This window comes from Lissotriton helveticus, chromosome 5_1 (genome assembly GCF_964261635.1).
Source record: "Lissotriton helveticus chromosome 5_1, aLisHel1.1, whole genome shotgun sequence".
Classification (NCBI taxonomy): Eukaryota; Metazoa; Chordata; class Amphibia; order Caudata; family Salamandridae; genus Lissotriton; species Lissotriton helveticus.
Window position 1 is genome coordinate 363,060,908 of NC_136065.1, and position 16,645 is coordinate 363,077,552.

Consider the following 16,645-nt stretch of genomic DNA (forward strand, 5'->3'; position numbering starts at 1 on the left):
CCTCAATGGCATACTTCTTATTCCAGAAGTTCAGAGGTTATTCTAAAGGACTTGCCTTCCCATCAACTTTGGCCATCACAAACCATCCAGAGCCACTTTCAGAATTTGTTTGGGGTCTCTAAGGAAAATATACTGCTAAAAGGGGAGAGGGCAGCAGCATCAATTTTCCTCCTCATCTCTGCTTGGCAATGCAACAGAACAACAGTGTCTGCCTCACTGGTGTTTCATCATGATGGACCAATAGGGCCCTCATAATGTCCAAGTTCACTGTACCCTACCCTTTATGGATGCTCTTCCACGTTTAACCCGTGTCCTGATTCTGGTTTCAAGAGAACATAGTGAGATCCCCTCTGTGGATATGTTGATTTTACTAGTCAGGGTTAAAATTGAGATAGTGCCTAAAGCGGAAATGTGCTTCTTTGTTACTCCAGTTAATTGCTGGTCCCCAAGAAAGTGGAGGCCTGTGGCTGAATCAGGATCTAAGGGTTTTGAACTCATTTCTTTAAAAGGGGACATACAAAATGATGACAGACATAAGTTCTGCTGATTTTAAATGGTTTCCAAGGATCTGCAGGATGCTCTTTTTTGTGTATGAATCCTGCGGTCCCACAAGCCATACCTGCATTACATTCTCACTTTTAAGATACCATCCATGCCTTTGGCCTTACTTTGACACATCAGGTCTTTAGAAGGTTCATGTTGGTGGTTGCAGCCTTACTTCTCAGGTTGTTGATACATGTGTTCCCGTAACCTGACAAATGGCTATTGATGATGGACCTTCCACAGAGTTCAATATCACTGCTGCTCAACTTTGGGTTCTTCGTCAACAAAACCACCCAAATCCACATAGAGGCTACCCTTCATTGGGGAAATCGTGGACATGGTAGCTATTAATGCCTTCCCACCAGAACATTTAGGTTATCTTTGTTTTTTTAACTACATTTTTTATTCTAATTTTCATCATTACAATCAACCCGGTCTTAGGCTCAATATCAGAATATAAATCAATATGTGCTGTACATCAAACATTATTCAACGGCAATTGGCACATCCCAGGAGATCGATATAATGTACATAAAGCAATATTGAGACCGGACCTTCTCAACCATACTAGAGTCTCCCCCACCTCTCAAGCCCCTGTCCCTGCCCTAGTTGTCCTGTGAAATACAAATTACATATTCAAAGATTCTCATACCCATGCTGTGTAGAGATCAGATGTGTCTAAACATACCCCCCTCTAATTAGTCTACTGGCAGTAGGGAACGGTCAGGGGTTTCCATCTCAGGTTCTTTAAAACAATCCACTAGGTGGACCCATTCCGGGGTCTTATCAATTGAACCACGTTCCTTTTTCACCTCCTGGAATAATACTGCACTTTCATATCCTGTCCACTTAATAAGGTCATCCCTCAATTTGGTCAGCCTAGGGCCCCCAGTGGCTTTCCAATGCATAGTAATTTCTCGCTTCACTAGAATCAGAGCCAGGTCCACAAATCTAGTAGTAATTTTACTTTTATTTGGGTGCAGGATCCCCCCCATACACACACCCACACCCATGCAGGCCATAGGAATACAGTGGGTCATCCTTTGGGTAGTCTCATTAATACATTTGACCACCTGTCTCAAAAATTCAATCAGAGAGGGGGCAGGTCGAAACTGTATGGGGCATTTCAGCAACATGCTATCCACATCTGGGCAGCACGCCTTGGCCGCTCAGTAAAACCTAATGATTTTACCAGTGGTGAGGTATGTCCTAATGAAAAAGTCAAATTTAATTTGAATCTAGCGCTTTGACATACTGTATACATGTTGGCAAGTACCACTGCCCATTCTGCGTCCGCGAGTTGCAGAATGAGGTCCCCTCCCACTTTTCGCTCAGTTCCACAAACGGCATAATGTCAGCCCGCAATGCCTGATACAGACATGTAACAGCTTTGACGTGGTCAGCCATAATGCAGAGAGTCTGTCAGCATTTGTGAATAGGGGGTTCAGTTGTGCCAGTCCTCCAGTGGTCTCGTAGTGTCGTAACCACCGCATTGTGTGACAAGAATTGACCCTTCAGTACTTCAAAAGTTGCTGACAAGCCTTTGAACAGGAGAAGCTCCCCATTTCCGTAAGGATCTTATACCCAGGTCAGCCCACCATGCAGACCACTCTGCTAGCCCCCTCAATGCTCCACCCCTAGCCACCAGCTCCAACCCCTGTAGTGTAAGATACGGTGAGTAAGGTGCATGGGCACGGGTACACGCAAAAAACCTGAAATTCAGTGGGACCCTAATAGAGTGGTTGTCTGGTATTCAGAAGGACCTGAAATAACGTTTGGGAGCTCAGAACCAAGCAGATGGTGCCCCCCCCCACCCTCCAGGGTATATCCGAGAATGATTAATTGGTTGAACCATTGGAGCTGCACTGCTAAATAATAGGCCTCGAGGTCTGGAGCCACTAGTGCAAACTCTGCTGTTGGGGGCTGCAATTTGTCCATTGCAGCTTTGCAGTTACCCATCCAGTAGGTAAGTTCAAGTCATCAGTGAATCTAGGACCCGAAATATTTAGCAGGGAATAATGATAAGCAGGGTGGAAAGGTAATGCAGCAGCCAGAAGTGCCACCCTTTTCACCACCACGATTCTTCCTGCCCTGGATAATAGTAAGGACTTCCATAATTCTACGCTAGTTCCGAGTGCTCTAAGGGCTGCTCCAATGTAAACGTCCAGGAGATCATGAGGGTCATGGTAAATTGTAACTCCTAGGTATTTCAGGAAGGTTCCTTCCCAGTTAAGTCCACGTAGATCTCGAGGCTGGGGCATGTCGCTACAGGCGGGAATAAATAAGATTTCTGACAATTAATGCAGAGGCCTAAGGCTCTTCCAAAGCGCTGCAGGAGAGTTATCACTCCCGGTACGTCCGCATCCGCATCCACATCGTGCAGGAACAAGCGCATATCGGCTGCATACCGGGTGTTGTAGTGTGAAATGCCCTGTAGCTCCAACCCACGTTGGAATGCTCCAGAGCATGTGCTGCTAGCAAATGGTTCAACTGCGATGGCAAACAATAACATAGGAGTTGGACATGAAATTGTCAGTTTGAGCTTGTGCAGTAGGCACCAAATAGAGGAGCTTAGTCCACTCGACAAACCTAGGTCCCAGACCTATTTTCGACATCACTCGATATAGGATATCCCAACATAAGCTGTCGAAGGCTTTTTTTAATGTCAATGGCCACTGTCGCTGCCCTCAGCATCTAGGATTGAAAAAAGCATATGAATGTTAATTGCTGTATTATGTCAGCATGGATCAGCTTGGGCATGTGAGGTAAAAAAGGAGTGGCCAATATACGTGTTAGTATTTTACCGTCCTTGTTAAGCATGGAAAAGGGGCGGCATGCCCTAACATCTTGAGGGCTGTGCCCTGGCTTCATTTGTGGGTTCACCAGGGTTCTGCTAGGGATTCTGATAAGCTGCTCATGTCTTGGGCTGCAGCATAGAGGGCAACTTGTTTCGGTGCCAAATTCCTAAACGTATGTTGCATTAAACTCTGCTCCCCGGGGACTTTGCCTTGCACCATGGCTTTGATTGCAACTCTTAATTTCAAGTGCTGTCCCATTGTTGTCTCTTGTCCCTTTATCATACCACAATGAGGACCTCAATATGTTCTTGACCTTCCTGATGTGGGGGCCTTTTGAGCTACTCTATGCCTGCATTCTCCGGCTTCTAACTTTAGACTGTGTACCTCATTACAGTTACTTCTGTGCATCGCATGAGTAAGCTTCACGTCTTACGGTTAAACCTCCATATTCTACAGGCTTTCCTTACAGACTGATTCTTGGGATATATTCATCCCTCCTTTCCAAAATGGTGTCACGCTTCCATATAGAACAGTCCATCACAGTTTCCACTTTCCTCTCTCCACCTCATCGATCTAAGAAAGAAGAGAAGATACAGCTGTTGGATTTATCGTATTCCTTAGTTTCTACATTGATAGGATGATGAGTACCACATTGATGTTCAACTGTTCATTGGCTTTGTAGGTGCTAAGAAGGGAAAGGCTTTCAAGAAACTAACCATATCCAGATGAATTATTCACTATATTAAACTGTGTTAAGCTTTAGACAAAAAGAACCCTCTTGAGGCTCTTAGGACCCACTCCTCTTGGGAAAAAGATGCGACTACAGCCTATTTTAACATCTATCAAGCTGCTACATGGCATGCCATTCATATATTCACCAGACATTACTATATCGACTCTAAGTTCCACAGGAAAGGTCTGTTTTGCCCGTTTGGTCCTGCAGGACTTCCCTTCTGTAACACTCTTTTCGGCGGATACTCCCTCCACCAGCTGATTTCCCACCACTTGCCTGTTTCCTTGTTTTGTGAACTGAACTTCAGCTCAAACAAAGGTTCCAAGTTAGGTTTCCTCTCTGCCAGTCATCATTTCAGTATTGTCAGCCATACTGGATGTTTGATGGTGCAGAAAAAAGGAGGAAAATAAACATTGTGCAAGGAAGGTGCTAATATCTGCTTCTTTTCATCCTTCCCGGGCGGAGGCTGATGGTACCACCTACCACACACAAGAGCTATTGCAGTAGTTTCCCTATCCAGTCTGGCACCTGAAAAGGATTCAAAAGACGAGGAATCTACAGGTGGATAGAGAATCCACCAAAAAAAGAGCATTACCAAAGGCAAGTAACAAATTATTATGGTAGTCTTCTTGGTTTCCCCTCAGATTCAGTAATAGTTCTAACTTTGATTTGAGACTGTTTTGAGCTTTAGAATAAAGTTGCCATAGTTTTTTGTATACTGTAGGTGTTGAAGGGATACCACAGATTAGCAGGTGAACTCTACATACACAGGAACGATATCTTATTGGGGTATTTTGTTCTAGTGAAATTATTTAGGCTCTCGCTCTATGAACAAAGTTAGGACATTACATTGATATCACATTGTAGGCCTGGCCTATCAAAAGAGTGCACCTGAGACCTTGATTAGTCTAAGCACTTGGTGTCTGCACAGAGGGTAGCCTTGCCACATGCCCCTCGTTCACTTTCTGTATACTCCCATTCTACCTGTCTGATGTCTTGCAGAACCAGCGACATCATTTTTACAACAATACCGTAGGATCTCCAGATGGTTTACCTGAGATTCTGTCATTTTATGCTCCATCTTTTGATGAGTTCTTCTAAAATAATAAGCTCTCACTCATGCTCTTTTCTCAGTCATCTTCCACTGCCCAGCATTCCAGCCACACACCTCTCTTCACTGTCCACTCTAAATACAATCACGGACAGCGGTCTTTCAGGTAGTGTCTCCAGCTCTGAGCAGCATCTGTAAGACACATTCACTTAATTTGAACACAAGTAGAAAAGCAGCTTTCCTATCACTGCTTTCCACAGTGACCTACAATAAGGTAAAACACAAATAGTGCTAAAATGTAAGACTTGTCCTTGAGCCATACAACCACATTTTGTAAAAGCTTAGATATACAGATGCACTGTATGAAAGTGCAGGGGTTACTTAATTAAGAATGTGTTAACATCTTAACACCACCTGAATAGAGGACAAACGTTCTCCTTGGAATAGTAAACACTGTGACAAATATGTTGCAATAACTTCTAGTTAAAATGTGAATAAGATGATTTGGGAAAGATCTCTCACAAGCCAGTGTACATCATTTAAAAATGTTTGAGAGGACGGTGTTGGTTCTCTTGGGAATCTCATTCACTAAACCCCAGGGTTCCACTGAGAGGCTAAAATGTGTGAAAGAAATGACTTGAAAATGATATCTTAAAGGGCTACAACAATTCAGAACTCTGGTGAAACAAACATACATATGCACATACACCCTTTTAATCATAAAAACCATCAATTTAACTTTTCTGTTTTCCCTAATATGGCAAGTGTCTTTAAAAATCTGCCTGCATTAGTGTCGAGACTTATTGACCCTCACGTCCATTTTCTCCTTGTGTATAGCATTTGTCATTTTCCTGGTAGTCTTGCTCACTTTTCCCTCCATAGCAGCTACATTTTGTTCCACCCAGTATTATCTAAATAACCTAATTTACCATTTCTTAGGGGAAAACTGGTTTAATATAGGGATGGGAAGAGTGTTAAGAGGACAGGTTGAGTTTTTCAGTTTTTATACTTTTTTTGTATTGAATTCTTTTGTTTATTATACTGTATGAACATTTCTAATTTTACTTCTTTTCAGAACTGAACGGTGTTGGTTCTATAGCTGTGTTTGTTGGTCACTTTTCATGACCAGTTTTGTCGTCAATCTGGTACCAAACAGGGAGCAAGGATGACTTCACTGAGCCTTTGTGAATGCATGATTTGGTGGGCGCTATCTTGTGACCTACCTTGGCTCATACCAATTCTTCCCCTGACTACAGACCCCAGGCACAATAGCTGGGGTATGTAGGACACACTGCATTCTCTCAAGCTGCCTGTTTATGCTGTGGTCATTTCTTGCTAGGCACAGTATGAGCTTAATCTTCGTAAGTGTGGCCGTCAAGAGCAAAGGATGTACTTTTTAGAGAAATCAGTGGGTGACAGTAGTTAATAATCAGATGCAAAGCACACTGAGACAAACTGTACTTTCCCTGTGAGATACACACTCTACTCTCTTGGGGTGCTTTTGTCTAATTATAACCTTATATTAGATGTGGTTTCTAATGTTGAGGTACTTGATTTTCTGGTCTTAGGGTACAAAATGAAGAAGCGCGTTGGGGCCATTGAAGAGTTTGAGTTCCTGCCACTGACTGGTGGGAGACATCTTCACATCAGCATTGCCATCACAGGTTGGCTGTGCACTGGCAAATATGGTAAGAAGGAAGCAGTTGCATTTTCTCTCATAAAACTGTGTACTCTGCAACTAAACCAAGACCATGAGTGCCATCTTTAGGTAAACTTCACATGTTATTTCTTATTTCTCTTTCTATACCATCCTAAACTTGCCGGGTCAGGATTAAAAGTGAAGTGTTTGCCTGATATTTCCATCACCGTGTATTTCTTTTTCTGAAAGCAGGCAGAAAGTGTGGGAGATAAAGTGCCCACAAATGGCGATAAACATGACAGAGTTTGAGTAGAAGCATAGATTCCAACTTGTTATTCTCCATTTCTCAGGGGCCTTCTTAGAATTGCCTGGTGTATTCCAGGAGCATATGCATATGGACACCTGCAGTACTGGTACTTCCTGCTTCAGTCATAAACCAGGTCTTCACTGCATATCAAAGAGAAATACTTCCTGCACCATAGATCAGAAATTGGACCTCTTGCGCATCAATAGTAGAAAGGATGTAGACACTTTTGCCACTGTGATGTAGTATTTGGTAATTTGTTTGGAAATACTTAATGCCAGCGGTGCCAATTACACTGGTGAAATTTCCACCATTGTGTGAAAATCTACATTTATACCTCTATTGTATTGACTTGCATTGTCTATTCTGTGGATCTGATTTAGAGGTTACAAGCTATGGGCAGAACACCCTCATGTGCTGAAGTTGATGTAGTGGGTGGCCTAATGGCTAGGGTTACAATTCTACCATTGGCCCTTCATCAGTAAATCATGTTTCTGGCTGCATTCAGATTTCTATTCAAATTGTATGTTGTCTAAATTGAAAATGCTGAACAACTGTCCACTTTGATGTCTGTCAATGTGATATTTGTCCCATCCTCCCATCCCAACTCAAACTCTGGTTCCTGAAGTCTGGTGTGATTAAGAGCCCACACACCATAATATACTATCTACAAAATGCAATTTCTCTTCTGAGAATGAAGGGTTTCTCCATTCAGTGACCCCTGCTTCTTGCAGATGGGTACATGTTTTACAGTGAATGTAAAGAGATGAATGATTTACCTTTCTTCTAATCCAAACAGTTCTTTTATTGACTCTTAATGTGTCCATATTGCACACATGTGTTGTCCGAATTTACTGTTACTGATCTATGTGTAGCAACTTCAAAAGGAAGGACAGGCCCCACATCTCTGTCTTCCAATGCTGCTTTCTAAACACCCGAAGTATTTCTCATATGGCAAAATATCCTGTTGTGTCTCTAGACAGTGTCATATACAAAGCAGACCGCAGAAATGACCTTAAATATCTTTTCTAATGAACTCCATGAACAAAAAACATATGAGAATGCAATTAAAAATTTAGAGAGAAAGAAATTGAGCACTTGCACCAGAAGGTCGACCAGAACAGAGGGTTAAAGAAAGAGAGGGGGTCTTTTCAAATTCTGTACTCTGAACAGGACAGCTGTTGTTCCCTTCCCACCCAACAAAGAATGTGTCCAGGGCCCGGGTATGCTCTGTACAGAGGTGCTCTGGGGTGGTCCTGGTTGACTACGTCTACAAGTTGTGTTTTGCTGTAGAGTTATATGAATTTCGTATTTTATCCAGGATATTGAATCATTTGTGTACCTGCAGGCTTACTCCCTTTTCCTTGTGTCTAGGATCTTCCTCTCTGTACTTTTCAACACTCATTTATGGTTGGTTGGGCTACTTTGAAGCTGGGCTTCATTTTCAGGGGGGCCTTGTTCTGCTTGTTGAGTTTGGCAATCTTGAACAATGTTAGTTGCTTCCTCTCATAAGCTACTCTAGCTGTTTGTATGCCCATTTTATGGCTTATATTTATGGCTTGTGGCAGGGACTATTTTTATTTTCTTACTTTTGCCTTCAAATTGTCTTTTTTAGCTATGGGCACATGGTCAGTTGCTGGCTATGTTCTCATAATTAAAAAATAATTTTATTTAAATACCATAATTTAAAAATATCGCACATAACCTTAGCTCATAGAGAAATGATCATTCCTGCCATATTTTCCAGAGATGGTGCATTACTGCACACTATTCAGACCAATATTTGTCCACTTACATCAGAGCATGGGTGGGATTGTACTAGCAGCCAGCAATTGGTGCCTTAGGTGGTCAACCATAAAATTGGCACCCCCAAAGTCCTTTTTTTCTTTTCTTTTTTTTACTTGGTTTTCACTCTTTGAATTTAGCATTTAGCATCAAGCTGGCTGCCTAGTCGCTTACTCAGTCGCTTACTCAGATAAGCAACCACTCCATTAGATGGTCATATTTAAGTAACATGAACTAGTGGCCTTTAACAGTGACATTAGACAGTGCAGTAAGTTGATGGATACACAGAAAGCTAATGTGCTTTATTGACACCTTACAACCCATCACCACTTAAAAAACAGCCACCGTAAGCATATTTTCCCCCCTTATTGAATTTCAAGGACCAGGAGTTGTGTTGGTCTGAATTGTAAATCCAATGTTATTTACTTGTATTGTGAGATTCATCCAGTTAGTTCTTGCAGCCGGTTAGTCCTATAGTCTTCAAACAGCCTGTGTGCTGGCAGTATCTTTACTTAGAAATTGAGTCCACACATTTCAAGTATGCTTACTTTACTAATGCTGAATCATCCGTGACACTGGTAGCGCAGCAAAGAGCCCATAATGCTGCCACTAGATTTACAGCTGAACTGAAAACTAAAGACTGTGTCATCCCTCTCCTCCAAAAACTACATTGGCACCTAGTGACAATAAAAATTCCAAATCCCCTGCTGGGTGCGTAGTACCATAGCTGTCTGACCACTTTCTATGGAAGCACATACACCGAAGTGGACATACTGCTGTTCTAGCCTCCAAACTCTTTAACAGGCTTCCCCTACTCATCATATTGGCCCTGCCCATAAACTCCCTCAGGAAAGTTCTTAAAGTATTCCTTCCTCTTACCGAAGGTTAAGAGATGACAAACCCCTTCGACAACCCCAGCAGCTGGGCTAGTGTGGCCAAACAGGCATCCCTTGGTTAATTGCAAGGCCGGCCTTTTACTCCACACTTGATTATAAGACCCTGTTCTGTCTACTCTCCGACTTTCGTCCACCAGCATAATTTACTCCCGCTTAACCAAAATCTTCAGTGGTCATGACCACACGAGCTAACATTTAATCCTACCTGCTGTTCAACTTCTCTTAGACTAACTTTCTCTTTGGGGCTCTCTACAGAATGACCAACTCATGCTCTTTGTTGCTTATTACATAGCCTATGCCATATATACTTTGATAGAATTCACACAGTATCTGTTTTGTGCACTTAACATAGGGCAAGTGACTTGCCTTGAGATGATTGTGTTCATAGTTTGGGCAATACAAGCACCATACTTGATATTACTAACTCAGATGTACAGGTGTATCTTATGTTGTGTCAAGATTGTGCCATAAAAATGTGATGATTAGGATGTGGTACTTTCTGTTGACTGAGTCTCGCCTTCAGAATGGCACTTTTGCGCCCTCATGTTATTAATTTTATGCCTTGTACAATTCATCAGTTTCCATGTGCTCTCTATACAGTCACTATGTAATATAACCCACCTTACATAAGGAAGAGAATGCGTCTGCATTTTCTAAAATGGACCACATCATTCCCTTACCTGCCCTTACTTTGTCTGTTTGTCTTGTCATAGGAAGTTTTGCTGCCCCATGGCAGAGCTTGCTGCAGAGCACCGAGCAGTATTGCCTCGCCTGGGAATCCAAGTACCTTATGGAATTGGGAAACACCCTGGACGCATTGCTCAACGGACTGGTGAACATGATGGCGCAAGAAGCACTGAAGTATACTGTGCTTAGTGGTAAGAGGATGTCCACTATTCTGTTTGTTGGCCTTCGGTGAAAATATTATTATTAAAGAGTTTAATGAGAAGCTAGGGAGGACAGAAGAGGGACGTGAATTAGGTTGTCTCAGCAGCTCATACTGAATGTGGTTTTCCAGTTCAGTGGTGGAATGAATTTAGAATGGCACCCTCAGTGTTGTAAGCTCTCCTCACTCTGAGCTGTTTCACTGCTCTCTATTTTAGTTTCTTAACTATGTGGTGCCCTGCGATTGACCAAATTTCGCCAGCATTATCAATTTCACCCAAACATACTGCACCTCACCCAGATCCGCAAGTTTCACCCAAAAATAACCCAACACACCACTCACAAACTTACCCCACACACCCAAACATGCTGTACCTCACCATGCTTAAATATATATATAACCAAACATACCAATCCACACCCACCTCTTATCCAAACAACGTATTTTGCTCTGCTCACATGTTCTGTCTAAACACGTTATTCCTCACCAAGCTACCCATGTAGTCAGACATGTCAGACTTCACACAGCTTTTACCCAAACATGTCACACTTCACACAGCTTTCACCCAGAACACCAAGTTTATACCACATCCCACTCAGCCCAGCCATTGTCAAACAGAACAGACATGTAGCACCTCAGTAGGCTCATACCACACTGAGGCATACCATACACCACACTGATCCTCCAGCCACACACAAGTGCAACAATGCCACTTGTCATTGAGCTCATGCCACACACCTAATATACAGAACCTCTTCCATCACAGCCCCAAATGTAGCACACCTCAACCAGCTCACTCACATCTGCAATTGCACACATTAGCCAACTGCCCCATTCGTACTCCAACATCTAACACCTCACCACTTTACCCCCTTATATGTTGTCCCTCACCCAGCATATCCTGGCACACCACAGTTAAAGCCATCTCTGAAATAAACCACGTTGCCTAACCTACACAGGCACGTTCAAACACATCTCCCCATAGTTAGTATATTTTGCACACACTCTTACATTTGTCAAATGTTTTGCAAATTGTCACATGTACTCCGAGTATTATGCCAAAACTTAAACAATTCATGGTTATACAGGCTGGCAAATTAGACTTCTCAAACATTAACCTGCATTGCACGCATGGCGCTAATGTGATGCCCTTCAAGGCACTATACCAAATCCTGTATGTTTTGGTTTTCTGCCAGGCACATTCACCACACATAACTTTGGCCTCCTTTCTTGCAGTAGTGTATTTGGCACATGTGAGGTAAACAACAAATACTCCATCTGAAGCACTGATAAGCAATGCTATCTGTTCATCCACTCACTGTAAAGAATGTAATGAATTTGTTAGGTATGATGGCCACCTTAATAGCAGTTGTGCCACATGCCATACTACACATAGTCACAATGTTAGCAATCGGGGCGTTAGTAGGATGATCTGGTGTTGACAAACGCATTCAACGTACTGTTCATTGGTGGAACAGCAACAATCTGTGGCTGGGCAGGTCTTTCTTGGACCCTCGTCTGCAGGTGAAAAGCACCACCCAAGCATCACTCACCGGTTGGAGCACACAGTTCAAATATATGACCATGCAAGGTACCTGGACCACTCAGTATCTGGGTCAACACATCAACTACCTATTACTACTGGCTTCCACCTAGACCTAAACGTTTTTTACAGTCTGGTCAAGGGCTCAGTGGTCTCATTAGGCTGAATAACATGATGGCCATGTACTACATGAAGAAGAGGGGGCAGCACTTACTCCCCCAGCTGTCTGTGTCTGTTCTGAAACTTTACAGATTCAACCTCAACAAGCTTGTCTATAGGTTACATGCTAGGATCAAGGAACTTGAAGCACAAATTACTAATTGAGCTGCTGTCCCACCACCAGTAAATTTCTTAGCATTTCCATTTCTCTGCTACTGGTTCCTTTCAAGGGAAAGTGGCCATAGCAGCAGGAATGTTACAGGCAGATTTTGGTAGCATTTTGCAGCAGGTTCTGAACATGATGATGAGCAGATGAAGGCAGGAACTTTCTTCCCCCTCAGAGCAGCTTAATTAAGTTCAAAACAACAATATCAGAAGAAAAATGGCGTCCCTAGAGCTAGCCAAAATTGGCTACTGGGTAGGTTTGCTCAAACGTATACTGCCCTTTTGAGTTGCATATATGCATGGGCCTGATGACAACAGGTTTTTGTCTCCTTTTTTCGTACCAGGATATTTTTATTATATTTTCTTTGTACATACAGGTGATAACTGATAATACATCTGGCGACAACACGTGTTTCAAGACATATATGCAACAACCCACACTACAAGTAACTCAGGGGGCACCTACTGTTAGTTATGAGGAGGGACCCATGTAGAGGGGGCACCCAGTCGTCTGTTACTTTTGGACCCGAAGGGGGAATACAGTTGTTACGAAAGAGCCATGGTATCGAAATAAACCATCACCAAAGAAAAGGAGCGGGGGGGTTATGTTGACAATGGCAACGTTTTGATGTTACCAACAATTGTGGTACTGTTCATTGTATGTACTAAGGAACTGAAAATAAAAAAATATATATCTTTTTTTTAAACTGATAATACATCCTCACAGTATTGAAAAGCCTTTTAAGATACCATTTTGACAGTGCAGAGACTGAGGAGGTAATTTATACCTTAGTTCTGGCCAACAAAGGTATAGACTATCAGAGGCTATATTGATGTTCCCTGCTAGGTTGGTGAAGCTTTTCCACTTTAAGTACTTCTGCGAGCAAGGAGGTAGCACTTTCTAGAAAACTGACCAATGCAGGCTGGCCTGACATGCTAACCAGAATTTTTTACATTTTCCATAGACAAACCCTCAAAAAGGGATGGTTGTTTTTCAAAATGTAAAATTAGGTTTCCAGAGCCTGCTGAGATTTTGTACGGTGGAAGATTTTTCCAGCCTCGGACCACCATGCTGTGCACGATGGTCAGGACAAAACAGAACAAAACTTGACTGATATGGCATCAGAGGGCCGGCCACAGGCATTGCAGGACTCGAACAACATGCCCCGTGGCATACAAGTGCTGGAGAGGGTATTTCTCATGGTAGAGCTAGCTCCTTCTCCATTATCAAAGTTACATTGCTTCTTGCCTCCAAAAGAGATATGTGAATTGAAAGCTGGGCTGAAATACCATCTGCCAAATTTTGACAGATGCTTCATTACTGTCCATCTCTAAATGGACCCCTTAAACTACAGTCTATTGAAAGATGTTGTTGTTATCGTAGTGTGTTGCATTTTACACAACAGTCAAATTACTCGATGACTATAAAAATGTTCCTGGCTAAGACCTTGCTGTGATACCACCAGCAGAAGATTATACTAGGAAGCAGATGGTCATGAACCTTATTGAATTAGAGCATTAGCATTGCAAGAACATGGCACAGTTTATGATAGTATAGGCTTACATTAATTTTTGTATGTTATTGTTCTTGATTTTCCCCAATATTTTCTGAATATAAAAATTATCAGTACTGTTAACTTACAGTATGTTTTGTACATAAATGATTTTTTTTCATACATTAATAATGTTTTACTTTATTTTCAATGTTCACTTGTAATAGGGCGGACGGAATATCTGTCAAGCTTGGAATGAAGTGACCTGCCCACCAAACTCCAAATCAACCCATAGTCTTTAATCTCTTGACTACGAGGGCTTTAAGCCCCCTATCCCCAATGCGAAGTCCTTTTTAGATGTTAGGGGTAGCTCACATTTACACCTTCTTAACTCTTTTTCCACAAAAGGTATCCCCATTACATTTGCGAACTCTTTTTTCCCCAATATCTTGGGGATTCTAAAGTTACAAAGGGTTTATAGATTCCAATAGAGGGAACAGAGAAAAAATATAGATATAGTTTGTTTTTTGTGGGAAAAATATGGAAACAGGCGCTCTGCAAGAAAGTGTATGTTTTTTCTTTCTAAAAATGGCATCAACAAAAGATTTGCTCTGTTAGAATCTCCATCTTTCCAACTTTAAGACACAAGCAGAGTGTTAACAAAAACTTAGCCTCACCGTACAATGATTTTTCTTTGGGTACAGACTATACATCAGTCCACATGGTTAATTATAAAGAATGTATAATGGGTATGATGGACACCTATGTATTCCTGAAATGTACACAAGGTACTGAGGCTAGGACCAGTAGGTACTTATACACCTCTGAATTTGGGGTCTCTCATATTGGGCATTTCGTAAAATGTGTTCTTTTTTGCACACTCGCTTAAATTTGGAAGCCACGAATGCAAAGAAATCCAATTGTTAATAACACATGTTCTACTATTCTGTGTACACATATGTCTCCCGATAACAATGGTACTCCACTTGTGTGGCCGGGCCTAGCCCCTGCGACACTAAATGCCCAAGAATGCGACCATGAGACATTTCATTGCACCCTGCAAAATCTAATTTTTAGGGGGCAATTTGGATATCTGTGGATTTTGGGTCCTAGCTCAGCTGACTCCCAGGGAAACCTACCAGGAAAGAGCCCAAAACACAACATGGACAAATCTAATTTTTACACTCAAAGCCAACCCTTTTTTTTTGCAATGTGGGCGGCTGTGGAATTTGGGTCCTAGTTCAGCCAGCACCCAGGCAAACCTACAAAACTCAAACACTTCTGAAAACTAGAGACCCAAGGAAATCAAGGGTGGTGTGACCCTTGTGGATATCACAAGGGTTTTTTTAACCAAGAAACTCTTGCAGACATAAAACTTAGGATGAAAACACAACAATGTTTCCCACATTACCGACCGGTATTTGGTGATTGAGATGTAGGGGGCCTATTATTTACCAATTCGGTAAATTTACCGATTCGGTAAAATACCGAATCGGTAAATTTACCGAATCGGTAAATCTAGATGTAGGTGGCACTGAAAACAGTGTCACAGGCCCTTAAGAACTCGTCATTTACCATGAAATACTATTTCATGGTAAATAACGAATTCCTGTGTACATGCACATCTGTGCATGTACACCTGTGCCATGTGGCACACAGACATGCCCTAAGGGCATGTATGTGTGTCACAAGGCACACAAGCCAGAATCAGGGGTGCCACAGGGTGTCAAAGTGACACCCTGTCCCCCTTGACAATTAGGTAATTTTACCGAATCGGTATTTACAGATTCGGTAATTGACATTGATTCCTATGGGCCTCAAGGCCCATAGGAATCAATGGCAATTACCGAATCAGTTCATACCGATTCGGTAATTACCGAATCATACCGATTCAGTAAAAATCACCAAATTTTTACCTACATCTCATTTACTGAATCTAGAATACCGAATCGGTAAAATTCGGTATTCTAGAGTCGGTGAATGAGATTTACCTACATCGGGCCCATAGTGTATAGTGGGCTATATGCCCCTTTGGGGTGGCAAATCCTCATCCAACACCCCCGGGAGGGTCACTGAAGTATACAAAAAAGTATACAAAAAAATAATAGATTGAATGCTTGAATTAATCTCAGCCACTGGTAAATACTTAGCATGTATCCCAGTCCTTCATTATTTTGCACACCATGCCACTTCAGTTTGGACCCAGCCATATGTAAATCAGTCTTGACCTTGCATCAATAGGAACTGTCCTTCCCGAACTGCCAGGCCTGGTCCTCCCACAAGAATATAAAGACCAGTTTTGCCCTGATTGGGGCTGTTCAGTCGATTGTAGCCTGGTTCCAGTGCAACAATGAGCACTGAACTTATGTCTGGGCATACCCTTGCCACTTAGGGTGGTGCTTCAAACACACAAAAGATGATGGGAGGATTGCTTGCAACAACTCTAAAGACTGGCAATGACTCGGGGTAGCATTCCAACCCATTGTCCTTTTGCCTTTCATACCACCACAGTTTGGACCCAGTCGTATGTAAATCAGACTCAACCATGCTCCAGTAGGAACAGCCCAGCCTTAATTGCCAGGCTGTGCTGGGTGCACACTTTTTTAAATGTGATACTCTGTGCCACATCTACCTAGTCTGTTGGCATGTG

The 16,645-nt window shown here is 42.3% G+C and overlaps 1 protein-coding gene across 2 annotated transcripts in view; it reads left to right on the forward strand.

The window, feature by feature from the left end:
* Positions 1 to 16,645, forward strand: part of TMCO4 (transmembrane and coiled-coil domains 4) — a 443,311-nt gene that overhangs the window by 209,843 nt on the left and 216,823 nt on the right. For both annotated transcript variants that reach the window (XM_078642487.1, XM_078642488.1), the window contains exons 8-9: positions 6,694 to 6,813; positions 10,463 to 10,627. In XM_078642487.1, coding sequence (XP_078498613.1) covers positions 6,694 to 6,813; positions 10,463 to 10,627 — 285 coding nt within the window. The remainder of the gene's footprint in view (positions 1 to 6,693; positions 6,814 to 10,462; positions 10,628 to 16,645) is intronic.